The sequence below is a fragment of the Amphibalanus amphitrite genome, unplaced genomic scaffold (assembly GCF_019059575.1).
Source record: "Amphibalanus amphitrite isolate SeventyFive unplaced genomic scaffold, NRLGWU_Aamphi_draft 001005F_arrow, whole genome shotgun sequence".
In the NCBI taxonomy this organism is placed as follows: Eukaryota; Metazoa; Arthropoda; class Thecostraca; order Balanomorpha; family Balanidae; genus Amphibalanus; species Amphibalanus amphitrite.
Window position 1 is genome coordinate 197,796 of NW_024882499.1, and position 20,917 is coordinate 218,712.

Below are 20,917 nucleotides of genomic sequence, written 5' to 3' on the forward strand. Positions count from 1 at the left end.
AAACTAGTAAGTCCCCGGCTTCCCAATCCCATCACCTCCCACATTCATCCCTCTTTGGTGCCCTGATTCATTCTTTCCCGTGGCCGCTTCAGCTTATCGACAGAGTTGACCTGTAGTCATTTGCCCTGGCCTATCCGCTATTGTTCTGAGCTTGTCTTTTGCCAGGCAGGTAATGCCACAGGTTTCTGTATGTACTATGGGGCGCTTTCTTTCGAAGCTGAATCTCTCATAGTCCGCCGTCATTCTGTTTTTACCGGCACCATACATCTCGCACAAGACCAAACCAGCGGCAATTTCACGTGTATTCCTCGAATCCGTATGGCATGAGACAAACAAACAAACACAACGTTCTACAACAAACGAATATGCTACGAGACACAATAACACAAATTGACCAGTCTTGAGCCACTAAAATCCTTCACGGTCGCAAGTCATGTCCTTCCGAAACCCTAATGGAATGGTCAAAGCTACCCCCGAAGCTCAATGTTGACCACAGTGAGCCGCTAGTTGAATCACACGTAACGACTGGTCTCAAATCAATAAACTGCACCACAATTCGTAATCTCAGGCCAGACTGATGTGAGCTTGCAGCAGGGATCCACTATTCTCTCCCCACATGCCCAGCTGCGGTAATCGTAGGTACCGTGACACCGTCCCGCCGCGCCCCGTCCCTCCATCCCACCGCGCCGCGCCCCGTCACCGCCCTGGAGCCCGTCCCCGTACTGGGCATCCCTGGTCAGATACATACCAGAGGTATATTTTACCACTCCCTCCTTCAATTTCCAACCATCCACTACTCTACGCATCAACCTTTCTCTCGTTGTTCTCTCCTCTCTCAATGCAGTTTATGAGTGTATCTCTGCTACTGTCTATGTCTTAGTCTCCATCTCCGTCTCCGACTCCATCTCTCTTTGTCGCCGTCTGTCTCGGTCTGTCACAGTCTCCGTCACCGTCTCCTCTGTCTCTCCGTCTGTCTTCTCAGTCTGTAGTCTGGTCTCCATCTCTATCTCTCCCCTATCTCCGGCGGCCGTCTGCTCAGAGCAGGCCGGGGAGGATGGCCTTCCGTCCGCGCGGGTACTCGGGGAACTCCTTCTTGTAGTTGCGGTGCTTGCCCAGCGCCCAGACGGTCATCTGGTACATCCCGGCGGCGGTGAACAGGCCCGCCGGCACACACTGCGTCATCACCGTGAAGCCCAGCCAGCTGACAAACTCGTACGTGTAGTTGGGACACGAGACGGCCGAGAAGAGGGCCGTGAACGGGTTCACGGTGGGCTGGGGGATGCGGCGCACGCGGCTGCCGGCCGGCCGCAGCTGACGCAACGCCCAGTGGATGCTCAGGTTACCGAGCTCGCCCAGCTGCGGACGGAGGGGGGGGGGGGTGGGGGGGGGGTGTCGGGTCAGCAAGAGCTCATCTTTCGAACAGACTGCACACTGCAGAGTACATCTGAGGCACTGCCAGATTTTAGTTCGCTGTAGACTTATGCTGAAAGCAAACGAAAGAATCCAGAAATGGATGTCGAAAAACCAGCCGTCACAACATTTATCATTCTTCCCCGCAACACGATCTTAGCGACATCTACGTTTTGCGCATATTGCACTGAATTAGGGAAGATACGACACAAAATTATACAAATTCAACCGGTCTATGAATTATAGAGAGTTATAAACATTTTAAGTAAACGCCCAACTCAACGTCAGCCTTCCCTCAACTCGCAGCGAACCTCCGTTCAACTCAACGTGAGGTGTGAATCTCCATCCAACTCACCGTGAGTTTCCGCCCAACTCCCCCTGAGTTTCCACCCTAATCACTGTGTGTTTCTTCCCTCCCAACTCGCTGTGAGTTTCCGCCCAACTCACCGTGAGTTTCCGCCCAACTCACCGTGAGTTTCCGCCCAACTCACCGTGAGTTTCCGCCCAACCCACCGTGAGTTTCCGCCCAACTCACCGTGAAGAGTACCACGCCGGTGATGAAGAGCGGCCGAGCCGGCGGCGTGAACAGCGGATGGTTCACGTGATACGCCACAAACACCGTGAAGCCCCAGTAGTACGAGCAGTTCTTGAACAGGTTCGACAGCGGCATCGTGGCGTGCGAGAACCGGTGCACAAAGAGCGTCTCCAGCAGCCGCTTGGCGTAGTGGATCGTCCAGCAGGCGCAGGCCACCCTGAGGGCGGAGGGTCGGTCACATATCAGGTTCGTCCCGCGTAGTCAGAAAGTGGGAATGGCAAACCACAGAGATAACCAAGATTCCCAAAGACCAAAAAACATTTGTAATCCATGTTTACGCTTATGCTGTATTATCTTAGCAGGATAATAATTTTTACATATCATACACAGCCATTTACAGTGTCTAAAATCATATTATACCTAAATCGTGTAAAATGTAGTCCCTCCAGAGCACAGTTACCAGTGCTGACACCTGGCGGATCCCACATCAAACCACCAGTACCCTCCCCCCTCATCCTCACTTGGCGGCGGTGGTGACGGGCTTGGCAGCGGCTCCGGCATCATACAGGGGCCAGGGCCGGGTGAAGCACCACAGGTAGAGCACCAGGGGTCCGGCGTACTCAGCCAGGAACACCGTCACCCAGCCGATCTGCGGTCCCAGGTCCTTCAGGTAGAGCTTGGTGCCCGCGTGCAGACCCAGCGAGGCCAGAGTGTCCGAGTCGGCGTAACCTGCCGGGAAGTAGGGGGGGGGGGGTGGAGTCAGAGTCCAGAGACGAGTCGAGGGAGGGAAGGATTACGAGAGCCAAAGCAGTGTGAACCACTTGGTGTAACCAGCCCGAAAAGTGCCGTGATCTGCATTAAATTGAATTACGAGAGGCGAGGACATAATCCAAATACTCAGGAGTCAGGACCCACACATAGTCTGGGAACCTATTTCTTCCTCGCGATCCCCTCTCCCCATCTCTAGTCAGATATAGAGGCGGGCATCTGGCGGGAAAAGGAGTCGCCGTGTCCTAGCATAGCTAACCATTGAGCTATCGGGTTCTCAGCTTCCCCAGCTCGAGTTGACGTACCTTTTCCGCGCTGTTTGGGCCTCAGGTCCACCCTGCCCGGGTACAGGCCCTTCCGCTTCTCACACACCTGATTCTTCAGCTCCAGAATGGAGGTGGACGGCGCGGCCTGCGGGTCAGTGGCGGCGGACGGTCAGAGTGGATTGTGGCCAACACGCCGCGGGTGAATGACGTAACTGGGTGGACTGAGAGGAGTTATTACTTACTAGAGATTCCGTTTTATAAATGGATTTAGGCAATACATGGCGGAAACATTTACTGATGTAAGTCTATTGTTTTGAAAGCAAAACGATGACGCGAACAATTAAGACGTTACTAGTTGTCGTAGATTTAGAGCGGCTTTCAAACAATGCTACCGTGGATGCATACTTTATTTGATGCCTACTGTAAACGACCCGAGGGTAGGGTTTCAGAGTAACTGGATAGCAATGGTCATCAGCGAAAACGTAAACGTTCACCTGTGAACGTAAATGAGTGTAGGTAGCAATCTGCATGAATTCGATTTAAAGCAAACGCAGCTCATCCAATGTAATACATTACAAATCCAAAAGCTCCATACGGTACACAAAATACACTATTCTGTGACAGCACACGCCATTAGACGGTGACCTTTAATCCCAGCGCTGCCCACCCTGATATTTGTTTATGCTACCAGGAAGTGTCATGTCAGCACTCCGCGGGCGGGATACTGTTTCGTGCCAGATCATACAAATTAACCAGTCTGGTGGCAGACCTCCAGACAAATTGCCGATAAATCGGTTCGCCATGAGACGCCTGGTAGCTAAGCGGGCACGTATGTTAATCGTCTCAGCATTGGCGGAGTTCAACATGTTTTGTATCAACAAATCGCCCTCAATGAAACCTAAGCCAGCAGATGTTTATATGAACTCCTGGACCCAACACCTACAAAAAGGTGCATGAGATGGGCCTTTTGTTTAGCCTGACACGCAATTCGCACATAAGCTTATTCCTCAAGGGTGAATAAATGTCACTATTATGTCAATCTTCGTATCACTCCCGAGTCGCCTCTAAAACCCAGCGAGCAGACGCATGTTGACTCCAACGTGCGATGATTTCACGCAGCGCTGGTGTCTGCGGCCGGTTCCCAGTGTCCGGTATTCAGGATTAGTTCTGTACTCCGGACACGTGAGCGGACCAGCTCAGGACCTCCTCGCGCCGCGCCCGGCGCCGGGAGCGGCGGCGGCGCAACCTGCCGTACCGGTCCTCAGCATCAGGAATGTACGGTGGATCGCGCAAAAACCGGCCGGCCGGCCGGTCGACCAACGAGAGGGCAAGCATCGCGACTGGGCCGGCCGGCCGGACAGGTCAACCACCCGGGTCAGGAACTGGACCGCCGGGGTGGCACCGAATGAGATGACGGTCCGAGCCAAATCTGCGGCTGTAACTGGCGCGAGGCAGTAGTCTGCGTTTCAGTTTTCCAATACGGGACAAAATAATGCTGTATAGTCCTGTTAAACTAAGTCAAATTACAGATACTGTTCAGATATAGATATAGAGATGGAGAATAGAGAGATACCTACTCAAGGAGAAATAATGTTGAACATTTCGACACTAGGTACAGCACTGCATGGCTTCATACGTTCGCGGCACACGCCCATATTTGCCTGATTGGATTCCCTGTAAAGTTTAGCAGAAGTGAATATATGTTGATGTAAACCGCTGGTAGAAACCCGACATAGATAAGCTGGACGTTATGAAAGGTACTTACATTTAGAGTGAAGAGGCTCTTCCCAGAACCGGCATGTAGAATTTCAACCTGAAAAAATCAAATAAATTAAACATGTACCAAGCTCAGAGGGAGTGTACAAAGGTGCGGCACACACAGACAAGATAATAGCATGTGATCTTTTAAGAGGTAGGTACACAAATTATCAAACCGTGACAGTTGCATAAATGTGGTCACACATTGTCATGTGGGCATGGATTTCAGGAGAGATAGTCTCATAAACATATACTATTAACGACGAGCAGGCGTTTATTTTTTTGCGATGTTTGCGTTGGCGTTTCGGGCGTGCGTTTTGCGCGTTTTGCGGCGGGCGGGCGTTTTTCACAATTCAAAGTCTCAACCTTTGGGCCGCAGCGCTCCTCGAAAAGCGCTGCCCTCGAGTTTGCGAAACGACGTCGGAGAAGAAGGGAAATGCTTTGGTAATTTTGTATATAAATCTGGCTGGAATTTTTGAATGGATGTATTGAGAGCCGGAGTTCACGCTAAGCAGAGCTTGTTGCATAGACCCCGACGCGATCCCTACCGTCTGATCGAGCATTTCCAGGCAACGGGAGAATTTAGATACCAAAGTTTAATGTGCCCCTCAAAGCCAGACATGGCCTGTCCCACTCAACTGACTTGAACTGGCTGTGGCTGCTCCCACCAACCGCAGACTATCTATGTCAGGACACTCATCACATATCGAGCACCGGAGCGACTCGAACCCGGGTTCTCACTACCGGGAGTCCAATACTCCAACAACTGTATGGGACAGGCACTTTTACATTATTTCAGAGTTTTGCAAAGTTGTCATCTCCAACATGGAAGCCTATGGGTGGCTGGCTCTGACATCACACTCAGGTTATCTAGCACCTCTGATGTCACTACCATAGGTATATTTTGCACTTTGAAGATGTTGAGAAGGTATTTCCCTGAAATGTTGCCGACTATAATGCTATATGAATGAGCTGCTGAACGGAATAATATTCTATATGGCCACCCATAAGCTATTTCCTAGTTGACCAGCTTTGATATAAATTTAACCTGAACCAAAATCAAAACAACAAGATCCAAACCAAGTTGATCCTGCAAAAGAAAGAGCATATCACCTGACAATTGGGCAGTGTCCCAAAATTGTAGGTATTTAGTTTGTGTGTCAGAGGGAAAATTCCGGTCAGGGTAAGGGAAATAACTACAACAAAGTTCATTTCATTCCTATATACATGATTTGATAGAAGACCTTCTCAGAAAGTGTGTCATGAATAAAAGCTAATCCTATCCATATTTATATCCAATATTATCATAATAATTATGATCACCACAATTCACCCATTAGCATTTAACAATGAGGAGTTATTTAGGAACCATTTTTGATTTAACAAGAAAAAATGCAGCCAGAAAAGCAAGTCGGCGTGTGACGCCTGCCCCCGGCCCAGCATACCCTGAAATCTTACCTTGGACATCTTAGTTTTCTTTTCCGTTCACGTTTGACTCGCTGGAAAATGTTCAAGTATTGCCTTCCACTATGCAGCTGAATGAGGCCTTGAGTAGGGAAAATATTCAACCAGTCGTTAGAACCCGAGAGCGGCTCTCTCTATCGCCTGGATAAAAATAGGCCCCGCCCATCCCAATCAGCTGCTGCATGACGAGTTGATGACGACAACCACTACTTACCAGCAACCAATCTAGGGATAGCGTACGTGACAGTAATGGTGCAGCGGTTGCAAAATATTACATTGTTATCACTGAGCTCATTGTTATTCAAACGGTTTTTGCTTTTAGGGCCTTGTTAGATGAGGATGAGGTTAGATTAGATGAAGTGTTGATGAAGGCAGGTATTTTTTTTTTAATATTTTTTTGACAATTTTTTGCCCTTGTTTTACTTAATAGCTGAACCTGGGACCACCTGAAGTCTAAACCTTATTTTATATAACATGTCAATGCTGATGCTGTCTTGAAATGTGAAATTTAGACAATGGTAATAGGAATAATGCATATCAATTTCACCAACAACATTTTAATCTCTAGGAAGTGCAATTAAAATTAAAATCACTGTCTGCCACACTGCTCCATCCTGGTCATGGTCATGCAACCAACGTTCATGGGTGGTGTTTCACGGCAGAGCACGCAATGCAGTGCTCAGCACTGCAGTGCGCTGCGTGTGTCAGAGCATTGAGTTTCCATGGCAGTGTCAACAAACTTCACTGTGACGCTAAGCTATGACAGCATCCCAGAACGCTAGCATGCTGCGGTACCAGCACCAGCAGCATGCTAGCAGTATTTGAACTCAAACCTCTGTTCTTGGTACGGTTTTTCAGAACCTCTCACTCTGTTCCAAACGCGATTGATCATAAACTAAGAGATCACATGCAACGTCATTTGAGTGATGCTATGGTATGCCGTAGCTACCAGTGCACACAGTGTCTGGATGGTGAAACAGGGCCATTATTAATCACATTTGCTTTGCTTTGTTTCAGCAGAAACCTGTCTGCACATGGGAGGAGCGCAACAAAAGCCCATCAAGTTCATGCATGGCAGTGGATCTCAACAGGAGAAAACCAGAAAGAACATGGATGTTTGTAGATTGCAGTTGTACACTGCTGTTATCACCTGATGTGTGTGGCTGGCATTGCTCCTGGCAAGAACCACCTGCAACTGATGAGATGGTGCCTCAGTCGTTGAGTGTGCTGCAGTGTGAGAGGCGCCCTGATCTCTACTTTGTGATGGGTTTCCATTGGAGGTTCAACTGAGAAGTGAGAACTGACTGTGACCATGCTTGAGCATGCCAGTGGAGCTTTACATGCTTAGGGCAGCTTTTGAACAGATGCTGACCATGGCATGTCCCATCCAGTTATCACGTGCACAGAATGGTGGGGGGAGGGCAACTCTGGGCTCTTGAGTCAGCCCTACTGCACAGGGGGTACAGATGGCCGCTTACGTTTGGTGTGTCCTGCACTGCATTATCAAGCCCAGTCTGCGCCACAGGCAATGGGTCGGGCTGCACTATATTAAAGGCAGACTATCTTGCAAAGGAGGCTGGCATCCTCTCCCATAATGACACACCAATTGGCAATCATCGCTGCGATGATCACGAGGGTGTCTGCTTATCTAACATGGTGAGGTGGAGAGCCAGTTCAAGCTGGCCTGAGGGATGGTTTTACTTCATCTGAGGCCCCCTTTCCCCGCCTGCCAGGCCCGGTCAAACGACCGCTTCACAGTGAACGACTTGCAGTGGATGCCGTCCCACAGCGCAACGAGCGCGCCGACCAGAGGCGGCTGATTGGCCAAGAGGCGGCCGCGCTGGACGGTCCCGGTGGACGTCGGCAACGCCCACCGCGCGACCATCAGATCGGCTCGCGACAGCGCCGTCGCCGACTGACCGCATGACTGGTATCTGTTCTTGATGTGGGACCGACTGCCACCGCCGGTCGCGGAAGGGCATCGCTCATCGGCCATCGACGTCCGCCAGCTTCGCGTGGGTCACTGTTCGGGCTGCCACCAATACACCGAATCGGATGGAACCCTGTCGGCGAATGCCGGCGGTGCCCCGACATCGACTGCGCGGCGGCCAGTGCATCGCGTGCCGGGAGGAGGCTGGCACCCCCGATCGGTCATTGGTCACAAACCGTGTCCCAGCTCATGACTGCATCCAGCGCAGCTCTGTGAGATGTTCTGCAGCTGCTGCAGTCTGCCGCGTGTGTTGAAAGAAGAATGAACATGAGAAAACCTCAAAACTTTATGCCTATTCGTAATTGACCAGTATTGGAATAAGTTTGGATTTTGAGAATTTGTGTCCCTGTGCTTGTGCCTGTGTGGAAAGGCATGCTTTACGGTGTACCATCTCAATGTCAAATCCCGGCTGCGCTGTGCGGATTTGTGCGGCTGCTGACAGGCCACCTGGGTGCCAACGTATGTGCGAATCCGCGAATACGTTGTGTTTCGTCAGTCAGTATCGTTCTGAAAATATTGACTGCAATAGGCTATATAGCGTATGACGGTTCAGCCCAGCAGTAATAACTGACCATTGATTGGGCGATTTTTGGGTGGTGGTTCGCTAATACATAACCTAAAGAGTGTTTTGCCGGAATCGTTTAGTAGCAGAACTGACCGGAATATAAGTAGAATGCAACGGTTTGACTAATCGTTAATTTGTTGAAACGATTGCTCTCTGAGACCACTGTGTAACTTTTGACCTGAGAATCACCAATTATAACGACAATGGGGAAGCAGTAGGCTGTACTGTAGAGTGTAGGCAACACTATATAGTTGGCACACTTACGGAAGCACACGACTTACGCAGTGGACATCTGCATCATGCATGTTAAGGTTTACTGGGAAGAGTGAGAAATTAGTCAGAATATAACTGACTAAGGAAAATAGGCGACATTTCCTATTGAGCTGGGGCGGAGAGGGGGAGGGGGCGTGTGGTCAGCTATGCCAATAATTCATTCTCTTTATGCAGCTGTGTAAAAGGGCGTCCGTTTTTGGGTGAGACCTTCCCCATCGGCCATTTCCAAGTTAAATCGTGGTGGAGAGTCTGGAGACCTCAGCCTCGGTAGTCGGTACCCTACGCGCTGCGCCACCTTGCGAAACATAAAGCAGCAGTCCTGACATCTACAGGCGTGACTTTTCATGAAAGCGCGGATGTGTTCGCGCTTATGCGAAGAAAATTCTTCCGAGTATGGTTGATAATGAGATTAATTGTTGTCATTTATTTATTAATTCATTGGCAAAAGTACCCTAATAAATCGGTAAAATAGCTTGAACTGTATCGTATTTCCTTGGGAAAAAATGACGAACTCATCCTAAGACATCCAGATTATTGGATGCGTTCGTCAGTTGTAAGTAGTTCAAGTTTTTGGGAAAATTTGCTTGTGGAAAATCATAATATTTCAAAGATATGCCTATTTTCGAATAATTTATGCATTTATCTGCATTGAAAAATGATTGTAAAGCAAAAGTGCAAAAGATTATTGTCAACTTATTTTCTCAAATCACGATTTACGAACGCACAAAACTCCAGCTTTTAATTTAGTGCGTGTGCGAATTGCGGTCAAGAAAAAATATTTAAACTGTCTATGTTCCTCTTAAAACAATGAAGGATGAATGAGGAAAACGCTGTTTTGAACAATTGTATATTTTTTTTTCTTAATTAAGCAAAAGTACAAAATTTTCAACTATTATTACATTTGCTCTCACAAAACCCATCACTTTTTAGCATGACGTCATGTCAGCCAAATTTACTAGCGCCATCTCTGGAGAGCATCTTTCGAAACCTCCAGACGATAGAGAGAGCCCCGAGAGCGGCTTCTCCTCTCCTCACACGAACCAACATGAACCGGCAACGCAAACACAACAAACAAATGCGCCTGGCGCACGCCGCCCACTTACATCCAAGCTTACATCCCTTGATATCAAGGTTCTACACAAAGCATTTATTTAAAAAAAAACTTGTGACATCATTGGTCTCAGCAGAAATATGGAAAGTAACACGTATTTTATAACATTTTTTATCGATTAGGTGGTATCTTAAACTGCAATCATTACGAATAAGAGATATATATAAAAAATGCACAATAATCATGTGTAATTTGACAAACAAGGGTATTATATACATTACAATCTGCTTTCCAGTACTAGAGACGTCATTTATTTTAAGTGATTTGTAAATACATATATCAAATAATATATCAGTGAATATTTACATTTCTGGCGCAGTAGTTACTTTCTCAGATTGACACAAAATTAAGAGTTTTCTGATGACATTAAAAAAATTGTTTTCGATAACTGAAAGTTTTTGATATTTGGTTTAGTATTATGAAATAATACAATTTATTCAATGCAATAAATTTATCAAAAATGATGTTAAAAGAAAAAAAGGCAGTGTCGTGTAAAATTATTGCTGATGACGTAATTTAGCTTTAATTCTTTCTAGAAAGTCAGCTGATATGAGTAAATGTTATTTTCAGCCCTCTCTCTTCCCTGCCGCCCCCTCACACATACACAGGCAAAATTGCTGGATTTTTTAAAGAATAATTATTGGTTTTTCAGCGCATTTTCCTATTGTTTTGCTACGGTAGTGTGTTGTTTGATTTTTACCCATATGGTCGATTTTTCACTTGTAGACATTCATTAAAAAGAGGTGGTGGTGTCAATTTTGAAATATTGAAAGTATAGTATTTCCCCAACTTTTGAAGCTAGTTTGTTGATTGAAAAAAATGAATGGCAAAAATCAAATTGGGTGATCAAGTTGTTCAATCATTACCTGTAGTCTTGCTGTCAGCCAGATTTCATTTCATGATTTGTCATCCTTGGAATTACAATTATGATAGTTTGGTCCGAGGCTATATCCTAGGTTTCCATAGGGACGCCGGTGAAAACAGGGTGCCGGAGGGCATATTAGTCACGTGATATTTGGAACTTCTCCCCTCCTTGGGCCTTCTACATGCTAAACGTCACATGTGAATTTCACGAACCTTGATCAAATGGCCCCAGGCGCCCTGCTTTCACCGTCGTCCTTCCATAGGCCTGTAGTTAGCGAATTTCTATCTTTTTGCTAGCTCTTGCTGGATATTTTACATTCATTCACTTTTAAGAATTATGCAATACCAAATAAGAGTAGAGGTATTGACTTTTCATCATTAATCATTGCTTATTTTAATGTTAATGCTTTATTTTGCTTGATTTTTTCATGCATATAATGCCATGATACGTTTTCATAAAGATGGTGAAGTGCATTATGCAAATAATGGAAAACATAACAGTAAATTGCATTTGTCAAATAGGTACATGTACATGTCATATGGACACAGAACTCCCAAACCTATGCACAGCACAGGTTTCAGCTTAGCTTAGCACTCCTGTATCTGAAATGCTTACTTGTTTTGCTTTATCTTCTGACACATTAATTTAAGCATACCTTATTACTATCCATTATTATCCATGTGTTATTGCATGTGTTTTGTTGTCATTAGGTGCAATCTTAAAAGAGAATTACAGAACTCTCTTTTCCAGTTTTGTAGCTGTTTGAGTATTATAATGAGTTGTTGCAAGCAGTAATATTTTTTTTGAATGGTATTTTCATGACTTTTTATCTTTCATGACCTTAATTGTCTCCTTTTGTCTGTATTTTTATAATGATAGTATGATAGTATGCATTTCAAAGTTCACTTTTAATTACATTCTGTCTTATCATTTTATCAACAAAAGGAAATTGGCAATGAGCTGTCCTGTCTCATTTTCACAATCTCTCTACAGGATAAGGTAGTCAGCTAAAACACCTTAGCTGAATAACATACATCATGTTCAGAGCTGCAAATCATGTGTCAAGGAAGGTTTTATCCAGGGTAAGTCTTTAATCTTGTAAGCTCACAAAAGTGTAAAATGTGTCATGTAACGTTGTATATATATTTTTTTAATTGTTGGATGGTATTGCTTGTTTTTCTACACTTTGCATTGTTCACAGTACTGAAAATTGATCAGCATAGTTTATGATTCACTTGTTTGGCATACCCACATTTCATCATGTTTGCTCTTCTTCCCAGAGAGTAAGCTGATGATGGTAACGGTGCTATATGCTCTGTTTGATAGGTGGGATCCACCAACCCTGCACTGCCAGGCCAGCTCAGCTCCAGGTCCCAGACTACAGCGCCCAAGAAAAAGTGAGTGCACACTGCTGTCACACTGACAGTCAGACATAGGACTGCAGCTGGCCTTTCAATGTGATGCTACTGCCCAGGCTTATTCTGCTGTTAATTGTGTTTTGGTGGCATGCTGGCAGGAAGTCTTTTAGTGTGTCGAATCATTGTGGGAAAAGAAAGCAATGGTTACTATTGCCAGCTTAGTTTTAATAGAATTTGGCTAAAAGAACCCAAAGCACAAAATTTGCCTTCCAATGTGTTGTCTGTGGATGTGTGTGTCTGTGTGAAGTGTGAACAGTGATGAGTGAGCACTGAGCAATTGTATCATTTATATCAATCTTAGTCTTCCTGGGATAAGTGGGAGCAAATGATCTTGCAATCGATATGTCCAAAAACACAAGTGAACAAAATTTGGTCATCTGCTCGTGGTTCTGTGAGGCTGTCATTGTCTAGCAATACCATCAGCGAATTTATCGTCCGACCAGGACGTGTCTCGCCTGCCCGGTTCTGTCCGGTTCCAGGGGTGGTGTCTGACCGTCTGACCTGGGCTCTGGTCAAGTCCTCCAGGGTCCTTCGCTCCAGGGTCTGACCATCTGTCCGGCTCTCTCCAGTTGCGGCGTCCCGGGTGACTGACCTTGGCTGCGGCGCCCCTCCAGTGTCCCCCCAGGGGTGGTGTCCCGGCTGACTGACTTTCGCTGCGGCGCCTCTCCAGTGTCCCAGTCTCGTCTGACCGCCCGTCCGTCTCCCCCCAGGGGCGGTGTCTCGGCGGTGACGGTCGGCGCCGGTGTCGTCTCTCTTGCGCTCGGCGGCACCGTCGGGTACGCCTGGCTCGACCCGGCGTTCCGTGACACACTGGAGGCGTCGGTGCCCTACTCGAAGGAGGCCCTGGCGGCGGTGCTCGGGGAGCGCGCGCCGCCCCCGCCCCCGCCCGAGGAGGTGCCCTCCAAACTGCGTATGTGAGTCCGAGTAGGATGGGAGGTCCGAGAAATGTCCCAAGATGACGAGTAAGAGGACGAGTTTTCTAAAACGTTACGCACGATTCAGTTACTTTCAACCATATCTTGATATAAAGCTTGTCCTGCTCAGGTGATCATTATGCTAGAGCAGCATTCATATGCTATGTGGGTTACATCAACATTCCCACATTTTGTTTTCAGTAAAAAGCCCGCTCAGAAGTCGGAACCAAAGAAGGAGGTGGCCAGCGACTCTGCGCCTGCTAAATCCACCGACAAGTCAGAAGGTGGGTTGCTAGCGCTCTAACGTCTGTCACTTGCAACTCATGTTTATGCCTCAGTTATCGATGCCGATGTCATTTCCTGTTCCCGTCTAACTCCTGCCAGTGTGTCCCTGCGTCTTTCAGCGGTGGAGCCGGCGCCAGACGCCAAGGCCTCCCCGCCAGCGGAGGCGGTCGAACAGTCCTCAGAGGCGGCGCCCGTGGAGACCAAGAGCTCGGCGGAGGAAGGTGGGTGCAGCTAGTGCTACTGTTATTAGTGTGCGAGGGATTCGCAAATGCGATACTTGCTGCGTGTTTGATTTAGACGTTTTTTGGCCAAGCTTCGCTTTGTAATGTCCACTGATCCTGTCTGTTTGGCTGAAGGCTTCTTATGATTTTACGTTCTTTAATGACCAAGTGTAGACTTCAGATCGCCATATACTCGATGTTATCACGTTCTGTTTGATTGTTATAACTTTCTTTCTTCAATTAATTGATGAAAGGTAGGGGAGGAGGGATAGGCATCGTCATGGACTTCAATTTTTTAATCTATCCGATGTCTTGATGCAGTCGTAGCGAATTCGAGTGGCTCACCATGCCATCCCCTTAACGCCACCAGTGGTCTGAACCCCTCCCGCCCTCCGTGCCGTCAGATGCGGCGCGCGCCGCCGAGGAGCGCGCCCGCGCCCTGGAGGCCGACCACGCCGTGGAGAACCTGGCGCTGGAGAACCTGCTCAAGGAGCTGAGCCAGCAGGCGCAGATGGCGCTCGACGTGGCCGTCGACGCCCAGCAGCGCGCTGCCTCCGCCGTCGTCGGTGCGTTGAACGGGGGGGGGGGGGGGTCGGACGGCAGCTGAGGGTTATCAGCGTGACGTGTCTAGACGGATGAGTTTATTACATGGAGGCACAGGGTGTTTTTCGTAGCTAAGTTTCACGTTATTGTTAGCGGTCCATAGAAGTAACACTTTGAAATGCTTTGAGAGTTGGAAATCAAATTCTTTGTTAATTTCTGACATTTGAAAAGCGAGTCGAATTTATGGATGTCATGATTCGCCTGGTTATTTGCCAATCCTAGACTAGACGAGTCCGTCGTTTGGATGTGAGGACCCTCTCTTAGTCGTTACTTTCGCCTCCGGTATTGTTAGATTAGGTGACTCTGTGTATCCGCCGTGCCGCAGGTCACGTGGAGCAGGTTATATCGAGTTGATATATCAGGTGACGCTGTGTATCCGCCGTGCCGCAGGTCACGTGGAGCGGGTTATATCGAGTTGATATGTCACGTGACGCGGTGTATCCGCCGTGCCGCAGGTCACGTGGAGCAGGTTATATCGAGTTGATATGTCACGTGACGCTGTGTATCCGCCGGGAGGCAGGTCACGTGTAGCGGATTATACCGAGTTGTTATATCACGTGACTCTGTGTGTCTGCTGTGCCGCAGGTCACGTGGAGCGGGTGTTCCGCAGCCTGGACGACGCCACGGAGGCCGACTGGTCCGAGGTGAAGGACTCGGCAGACATTAAGGCGCAGATCTGCAAGAAGGCAGACGAGCTGGCTGAGAACGCACGGTGAGCGAGCGAGAGCAGGAGGGGGAGACGAGACATGACATGAGTTGACGGGAGCTGGAAGACTATATGGGCGCCGTGTATATTCTGGACACAGGCTGCCTGACGATGGTTAGGAGTGTAAATAAATCGTATAGCTGTGGAGTTTTACGATTCATGGTTGCGATTCAGACAGTTACGTGTGCTGTTAGTGTGTCACTCTGAGTGAATGTAACTGACTCGATATGACTGAATGGAAGTGACTGACTGTGACTGTGACCGAATGTGACTGACTGTCCCTGTGTTTGTGACTGACTTTGACTGATTGTCGCCGGTCCATCAGGGAGTATCTGGACAAGCTGTCCTCTGTCGTGGAGGATTCCCGCCGGAACAAGGTGACAGCCACCAACGACCAGCTGACGCCCGTCCAGGAGGCGCTGGCCGCCGCCTACTACCGGCTGGAGACGGCCAAAAACAAGGTCAGGCGACAGGACAGCACGGCCGGGATGTCGGGAGGGATCGATCGAGAGCCTGGATGTCGACGTGGCATGAACCAACAGACATTTGGTGCCTGTTCTTTTTAAAAGTAAAGCTGCATTTTAAAGATGATTTTAGGAGTTACGTGAATTTAAAAAAGTTAATCAATAAACTCAGTATTTTGCGTGGTTTTGCGCTGTTGGTCGCTGTTTCTCTAATCATTCCACGCATTTTTTTTTCAAAACTTTGGTTTGGGTTGATTTCCCAAAAGGATACCGGTTGTAGCAACCCAACATTATTCCATGATATGTCGCGGCCGCTGAGTTTCCGTTTTGGTGGTCGTCGCGCAGGTGGCGGCGGCGCTGAGCGAGGCGCGCGTGATGGACGAGTTCCGACAGCTGGTGGACGAGTCGCGCGCCAAATTCCAGCAGGAGATGTCCAGCATCGTCCCGGGCGTGGTGCTCGGAGAGAAGAACACGAAACTCTCCGAGGAGGAGCTGAACGTGCTGCTCGTGCACGCCTACAGGAAGGTGCTCTACCTGCAGAAGGAGCTCGCCAGGATGCTGGTGAGTCGCAGGATGGCGAGAAGAGCGAGTAGCGTTACGACTGTATGGTCTAGAGCACTTGAGTGCTCGATAGTGCAGGTTAGGTCAAACTGCCGCAATATGTGCAATCATATTTTTGGTAAACCATGCTAGCGTATCACATATCGATGAGGCTGCATTTTTATGTTCACGATCTAAGTTTGCTTATTTTCCTTGACAATGCTGTTTCCAATGACAATGGAGTTAAAAAAGGTACGGAGGTATGAATATGAAGTCAACTATCACATCGATTCTCGGTCATCGTGCATATCGCATCACCTGATCACAGTTGTCCAGTTTCAGCCCTAACTCTCCCCGCTCCCCTGCAGACTGTGGAGCAGCAGAAGTTCAGCTCGGCGCTGGAGCGGCAGCGCCAGGAGCTGGACGCGGTGCTGGAGGAGCGGCTGTCGACGGAGCTGAGCCGCCAGCACCGGCAGGTGGAGCTGCACCACCGGCAGCAGCTGGAGGCGCTGCAGACCGAGCTGGAGAACGAGATGCGACAGCAGCTGCGACGCCAGGCGGCCGCACACTCGGACCACCTCCAGGTCAGACTTCAGAGGAAAGGGTACGGCTTAGCGGGACCGCTCGGACTAGAGGTGGCAAAAGATGAAAATTTTGGGAACAAGACTCGAACCAGACCCGGCTGGACATTTCTGGAACCATGAGTCGGACCCGGTCTTAGTTGGAATCGGAACCAGTTGGGCCCGTTTCCCAAAAGTCAATTAATACAAGCTACTTGTAGGTATCATTAGTTGCATCATATAAAACAGCCTATTTCCCACTGGGAATACTCATGAGCTATAGTGCAACAACACATTCACTTCATTCACTTCACATTTTGCAATAATGTGTAGTGTGCAAGATGTATAGTTTATGGTAGGACCCGGTTGGACCCGTCAGAAAATTTCCAGGAACCGGTCTGGACCCATATGGGTCCAGACTGGTTCTTTGGACCGGGTCCTCGGGTCTACATTTTGCCACCTCTAGCTCGGACCATATCCAAGTCGGAGGTGCCAGGCGGGGAAATCGGGGCTGATCCAGCGTTTTCAGTCTGGGTGCTGTTCGCGGCATTACGGTGTGTCCTAGTCAGGGCTGGTTGGTACTGGCCCTGCTCGTCGACTGGTCGATGGCGATGAAGGTAATGAATTTCTGGATCGTGTTCCATAATCCCTCACCTCATGTTTATAACTTTTCCCGCTGACCGGAGACATCTCTGCCCTGTCAGGACGTGCTGTCAGTCCAGGAGCGCGAGCTGAAGCTGCGGTTCGAGATGGCACACGAGGACCGCCTGCGCGACGAGCGACAACAGTATCAGTCAGAGCTGGCTGTGGTGATGGGAGAGCTTAAGGGCCTCAAGGACGCCATCACAGGTGTGTACGTGGGGGAGACGCCGACGTAGACCTTAGCGGATCGTCGTCATCGAACGAGCAGGACAGGGCCTTGCATGAGAGGGGTTATGCTGACCAGAGAGGAGACAGCGTGTTTGCAGTGTTCCCTGTGATTGGTCGCTTCGGCCGATTGCGGCGCTGGGTAGTTAGGAAAGAGTGGTCGACACCACAATGTTTGACGTTATTTTGTTAGAAGTGATCAGTATACTTTCTTGAATTTCTCTGGGTGCTGTTTGCAAATCGGTTCTCGCTCCCTGCCTCTAAATATCGATGTGTGCAGCTGTCAGACTGTTATTATCTGTTTCATCGGACCTCTTTCTCACCCCGCTCCCCTCCGTCAGCGCGCGCCGACCTGGACCGGGCGGCGCACCACGCTCAGGAGATGTGGGTCTCGTGCCAGGCGCTCAAGCAGGCCATCCGCACGGGCCAGCTGGGCGCTGCCTCGTGGCAGCAGCAGCTAAAACCGCTGCGGGACGAGGCGGCCGCCATCCGACAGGTGGCAGGTATGTGGGGAAGAGGGAGAGTGAAGGACCGGCCGGAGAGAGGGCTGGTGGGCTAAGAGGAAGGGGTGATAGTGCTTGTAGTTTCAGGTAAAAACCTCATCGGATTAGTGTTCCTTGATTCCTAATGACGAATACCAATCCGTAGCTGACGCCTATTTCGCGACATCTTAGTTTTATTTATTTTTTCTTTGGTTCATTTATAAAATCGTTCCTAGGCATTTTTTTTTATAAATTTAGTCCGAACCTTTTGATGGGAAGGATTCACAAGGACAGAACCACCGCTAAGCGAAGCTTGTTGCGATGACCCTGCCCTCTACCCTCCGATCGCGCAATTCCGATTCTATGGCAGAATTTAGAGTCCAAAGTTTAACGTGCGCACAAAGCCGCGCACGGCCGGTCCCCTCACTGACTTCGCCTGGCTACGGCCTGCCACCAACCGCAACCATACCTGTCAGGAGGCTCATAAATGTCGAGCGCCCGTCGCGCTTCGAACCCGGACTGTCATAACCGGGAACGCGTGCTCTCACCACGCGGAGTCCAACGCTCTAACCAACTGAGCTACGGGACCGGCTCTATATAATTTTTGTCCGAGTTATAGTCCTCTATATAGTCGGGCAATAGTCCTCTATATAATTTTTGTGTGGATGAGATAGCCCGGTTTACACCAAGATCCAATTATTATCAGACTTTCTGCACACTGCGACCGTCATCACTGTCTTTATGGTTCATACACCAATGTCGTCTGGATCGGACGATATTCCACCAACCCAAACCAGTTATGCTGAGCCACTGCTAACTCGTGATTGCTGACCGGCCTGTACTGCTAAGCCGTTGCGATTGCTGACCCTGTGTGCCCCCCCCCCCCCAGGCGAGTCGAACCGTTTCGTGAGCGCGGTGCTGGATAACCTGCCGGAGGTGGTGCTGGAGCGCGGCGTCTACACGGAGGACGCCCTCCGAGAGCGCTTCTGCAAGGTGGAGCGGCTCTGCAAGCGGGTCAGCATGATCGACGACGAGGGCGGCAGTCTGTTCAAGTACGCCCTCAGCTACCTGCAGTCGCTGCTGGTGAGTTTAGAGCGCCGGGGGAGGGGGAGGGGGTTAGTGGGTGGCTGTTTATTTGGGTGAGATGTGAGCCAATGCGGTGCAGGGAGCTCGGTGTATTCTGTTCGTTGGCCTCCGATCGTTATCCCTGGTCCGATCGTTATCTGATCGTCCGTAAGAGAGACATCGGCATTTATTTGTACAGACATTAATTATCGACATTTACTCCCGTCATTTGGTACAATAAAGCCTTGAGAGCTGTCCTGTCTGCAGTTTACTCTCTCGACATGAATCCTGTTGACTATGTCAGTACCGTGATCGCTGGTCTGTCTGCGCAGGTGGTCGATGCCTTTGAGCGACTCCCCAGCAAAGAGCAGCGCGATGAACCAATCAACCCCAAGCAGCTCAACACGTACGAGATCATTGCACGCGCCAGGTAAGGAACACTTTCATCCGGAACTTTGGAAATGAAATTGTATTTTTATCTCGAGCTTATCTTGGGTCAAAAATAATCGCGGATGTCATTCGTCGTTATGGATTATTTGGCTAGCCGAGCGGTTCTTAGCATGCTGTGTTTACACTGTGATTGCTTCGTTTTTTTTGGGGGGGTTAGGCCCTTTCGGCCTGACAAGACCATTTCAGAGCCGGAAGGATGATGGGAATTAGGGGGAAACATTGGTCTGGGCAGACACCCTAAAGAGTCGCCGGGACTGAGCCCGTCCGAATGGACAGGCCGACCAGCCCCCCAAGCACTCTGCACCCGGCTACGGGGTGCGCTCCCTCGGGAGCAGCGGTGCCGCTCCAAGGGAGCAGACCGCATGAGATAAAGGTGCCTGCCCAGCCCGGAGCGGGGGTTGCGGCGTGGAGGAGCAGGATTTCAGTATCCTGAGGATAGAAGCGACGGAACGGAGCTTCGGCTTATTTGGCTTTCAATGTATATGCTTTTATCGACCTTGTGCTGTATGCACCTCAGAACATAACGCAAGCCATCTCTGTTCCATGCAATAAAACGATTCCCTTGTCCGTTTTCCCGGCCTCAGGTACTGTATCGACAAGGACGACCTGATCCAGGCGGTCAAGTACATGGGCCTGCTGCGCGGCGAGCCCCGCCTGGTGGCCTCCGACTGGATCCGCGAGACCCGGCTCCTGCTGGAGGCCCGGCAGGCCGCCGACGCCCTGCTGGCGCACGCGGCCGCCACCGGCCTACAGGCGCTCTAGGGAAGCTTTAGTTGCGGTGCTCGACGCTAGATGACAGTACGCGCGCGGCGCGACTGGCGGGATGTTTGAAATTGGCTGCTGCTGTGGTGGCTCGCCCGCGAAGGCGAGGCGCCGAACAAGTGAGTGAGGCGGGCGATCGAGAACGGCTTGTGATTGTCCGTGGCGCTGGAAAGGCGGCCACGGGCGAGGTTACGGGAGTGCGGGAGGAACCTCAGAAAGAGAGCGTAGGGCTGTACCCTGCAGTTTCCAAACAGATGAAGATCACTATTGTTCGATATTGTTTGTACATAGCGCGAGTGGTGCCTGTTGCTCTGTGTGCCGGGGCGCGGTGGAGCGGCACTCGTTCAGGGTGTGCCACAGGGTCCTGCTGCCCACCGTGAACACCGGACGCCGGACCGACCGCGGCGCGTCTTTATGAGAGCCGTATGTGAGAGTGGTACGGTCAGACAACTGCCAGTAATACATACTGGATGTGCAGCTGTCTCGATTTGGTCCGGTTTGGTGGCAGTGGCGCGATACGCTGATTTCATGAAGGGTCAGTTTACAATCTGTCATACTTCACAGGCATTTGATGA

The 20,917-nt window shown here is 49.6% G+C and overlaps 2 protein-coding genes across 5 annotated transcripts; one reads left to right on the forward strand and one right to left on the reverse strand.

Annotated features, from left to right (window-relative positions):
* Window positions 1-283: 283 nt before the first annotated feature.
* On the reverse strand, window positions 284-10,070 carry LOC122369093 (very-long-chain enoyl-CoA reductase-like). The gene is made up of 7 exons (XM_043343517.1): window positions 10,051-10,070; window positions 6,196-6,331; window positions 4,745-4,792; window positions 3,019-3,124; window positions 2,467-2,674; window positions 1,946-2,162; window positions 284-1,356 (listed from the first exon to the last, which is right to left on the reverse strand). Exons 2-7 carry the CDS (start codon window positions 6,202-6,204, stop codon window positions 1,036-1,038), a joined length of 909 nt encoding a protein of 302 aa, XP_043199452.1. The 5' UTR covers window positions 6,205-6,331; window positions 10,051-10,070; the 3' UTR covers window positions 284-1,035.
* Window positions 10,071-10,699: 629 nt separating this feature from the next.
* LOC122369095 (MICOS complex subunit MIC60-like) lies at window positions 10,700-20,819 on the forward strand. 4 transcript variants are annotated; one of them, XM_043343520.1, is made up of 16 exons: window positions 10,700-10,748; window positions 11,999-12,087; window positions 12,332-12,402; window positions 13,134-13,337; window positions 13,539-13,621; window positions 13,742-13,843; window positions 14,248-14,409; window positions 15,032-15,158; window positions 15,478-15,613; window positions 15,962-16,177; window positions 16,525-16,740; window positions 17,421-17,565; window positions 17,925-18,086; window positions 18,955-19,148; window positions 19,463-19,560; window positions 20,165-20,819. In XM_043343520.1, exons 2-16 carry the CDS (start codon window positions 12,043-12,045, stop codon window positions 20,340-20,342), a joined length of 2,139 nt encoding a protein of 712 aa, XP_043199455.1. In that variant the 5' UTR covers window positions 10,700-10,748; window positions 11,999-12,042; the 3' UTR covers window positions 20,343-20,819. The 4 variants fall into 4 exon arrangements, with proteins under 4 accessions (XP_043199455.1, XP_043199456.1, XP_043199453.1 ...); XM_043343521.1 differs by having other exon boundaries at window positions 10,739-10,820; XM_043343518.1 differs by having other exon boundaries at window positions 10,742-10,817.
* Window positions 20,820-20,917: the final 98 nt, after the last annotated feature.

Excerpts from the sequence above, each read along its gene's own strand:
- LOC122369093 (XM_043343517.1), bottom strand. Across the intron at positions 2,675-3,018 it reads GCCCAAACAGCGCGGAAAAG|GTTACGCCGACTCGGACACT; the intron begins GTACGTCAACTC and ends ACTTCCCGGCAG. Across the intron at positions 1,357-1,945 it reads CCGGCGTGGTACTCTTCACG|CTGGGCGAGCTCGGTAACCT; the intron begins GTGAGTTGGGCG and ends CTCCGTCCGCAG.
- LOC122369095 (XM_043343520.1), top strand. The coding sequence starts at position 12,043 with ATGTTCAGAGCTGCAAATCATGTGTCAAGGAAGGTTTTATCCAGG. Across the intron at positions 12,088-12,331 it reads CAAGGAAGGTTTTATCCAGG|GTGGGATCCACCAACCCTGC; the intron begins GTAAGTCTTTAA and ends TCTGTTTGATAG. Across the intron at positions 13,622-13,741 it reads ATCCACCGACAAGTCAGAAG|CGGTGGAGCCGGCGCCAGAC; the intron begins GTGGGTTGCTAG and ends TGCGTCTTTCAG.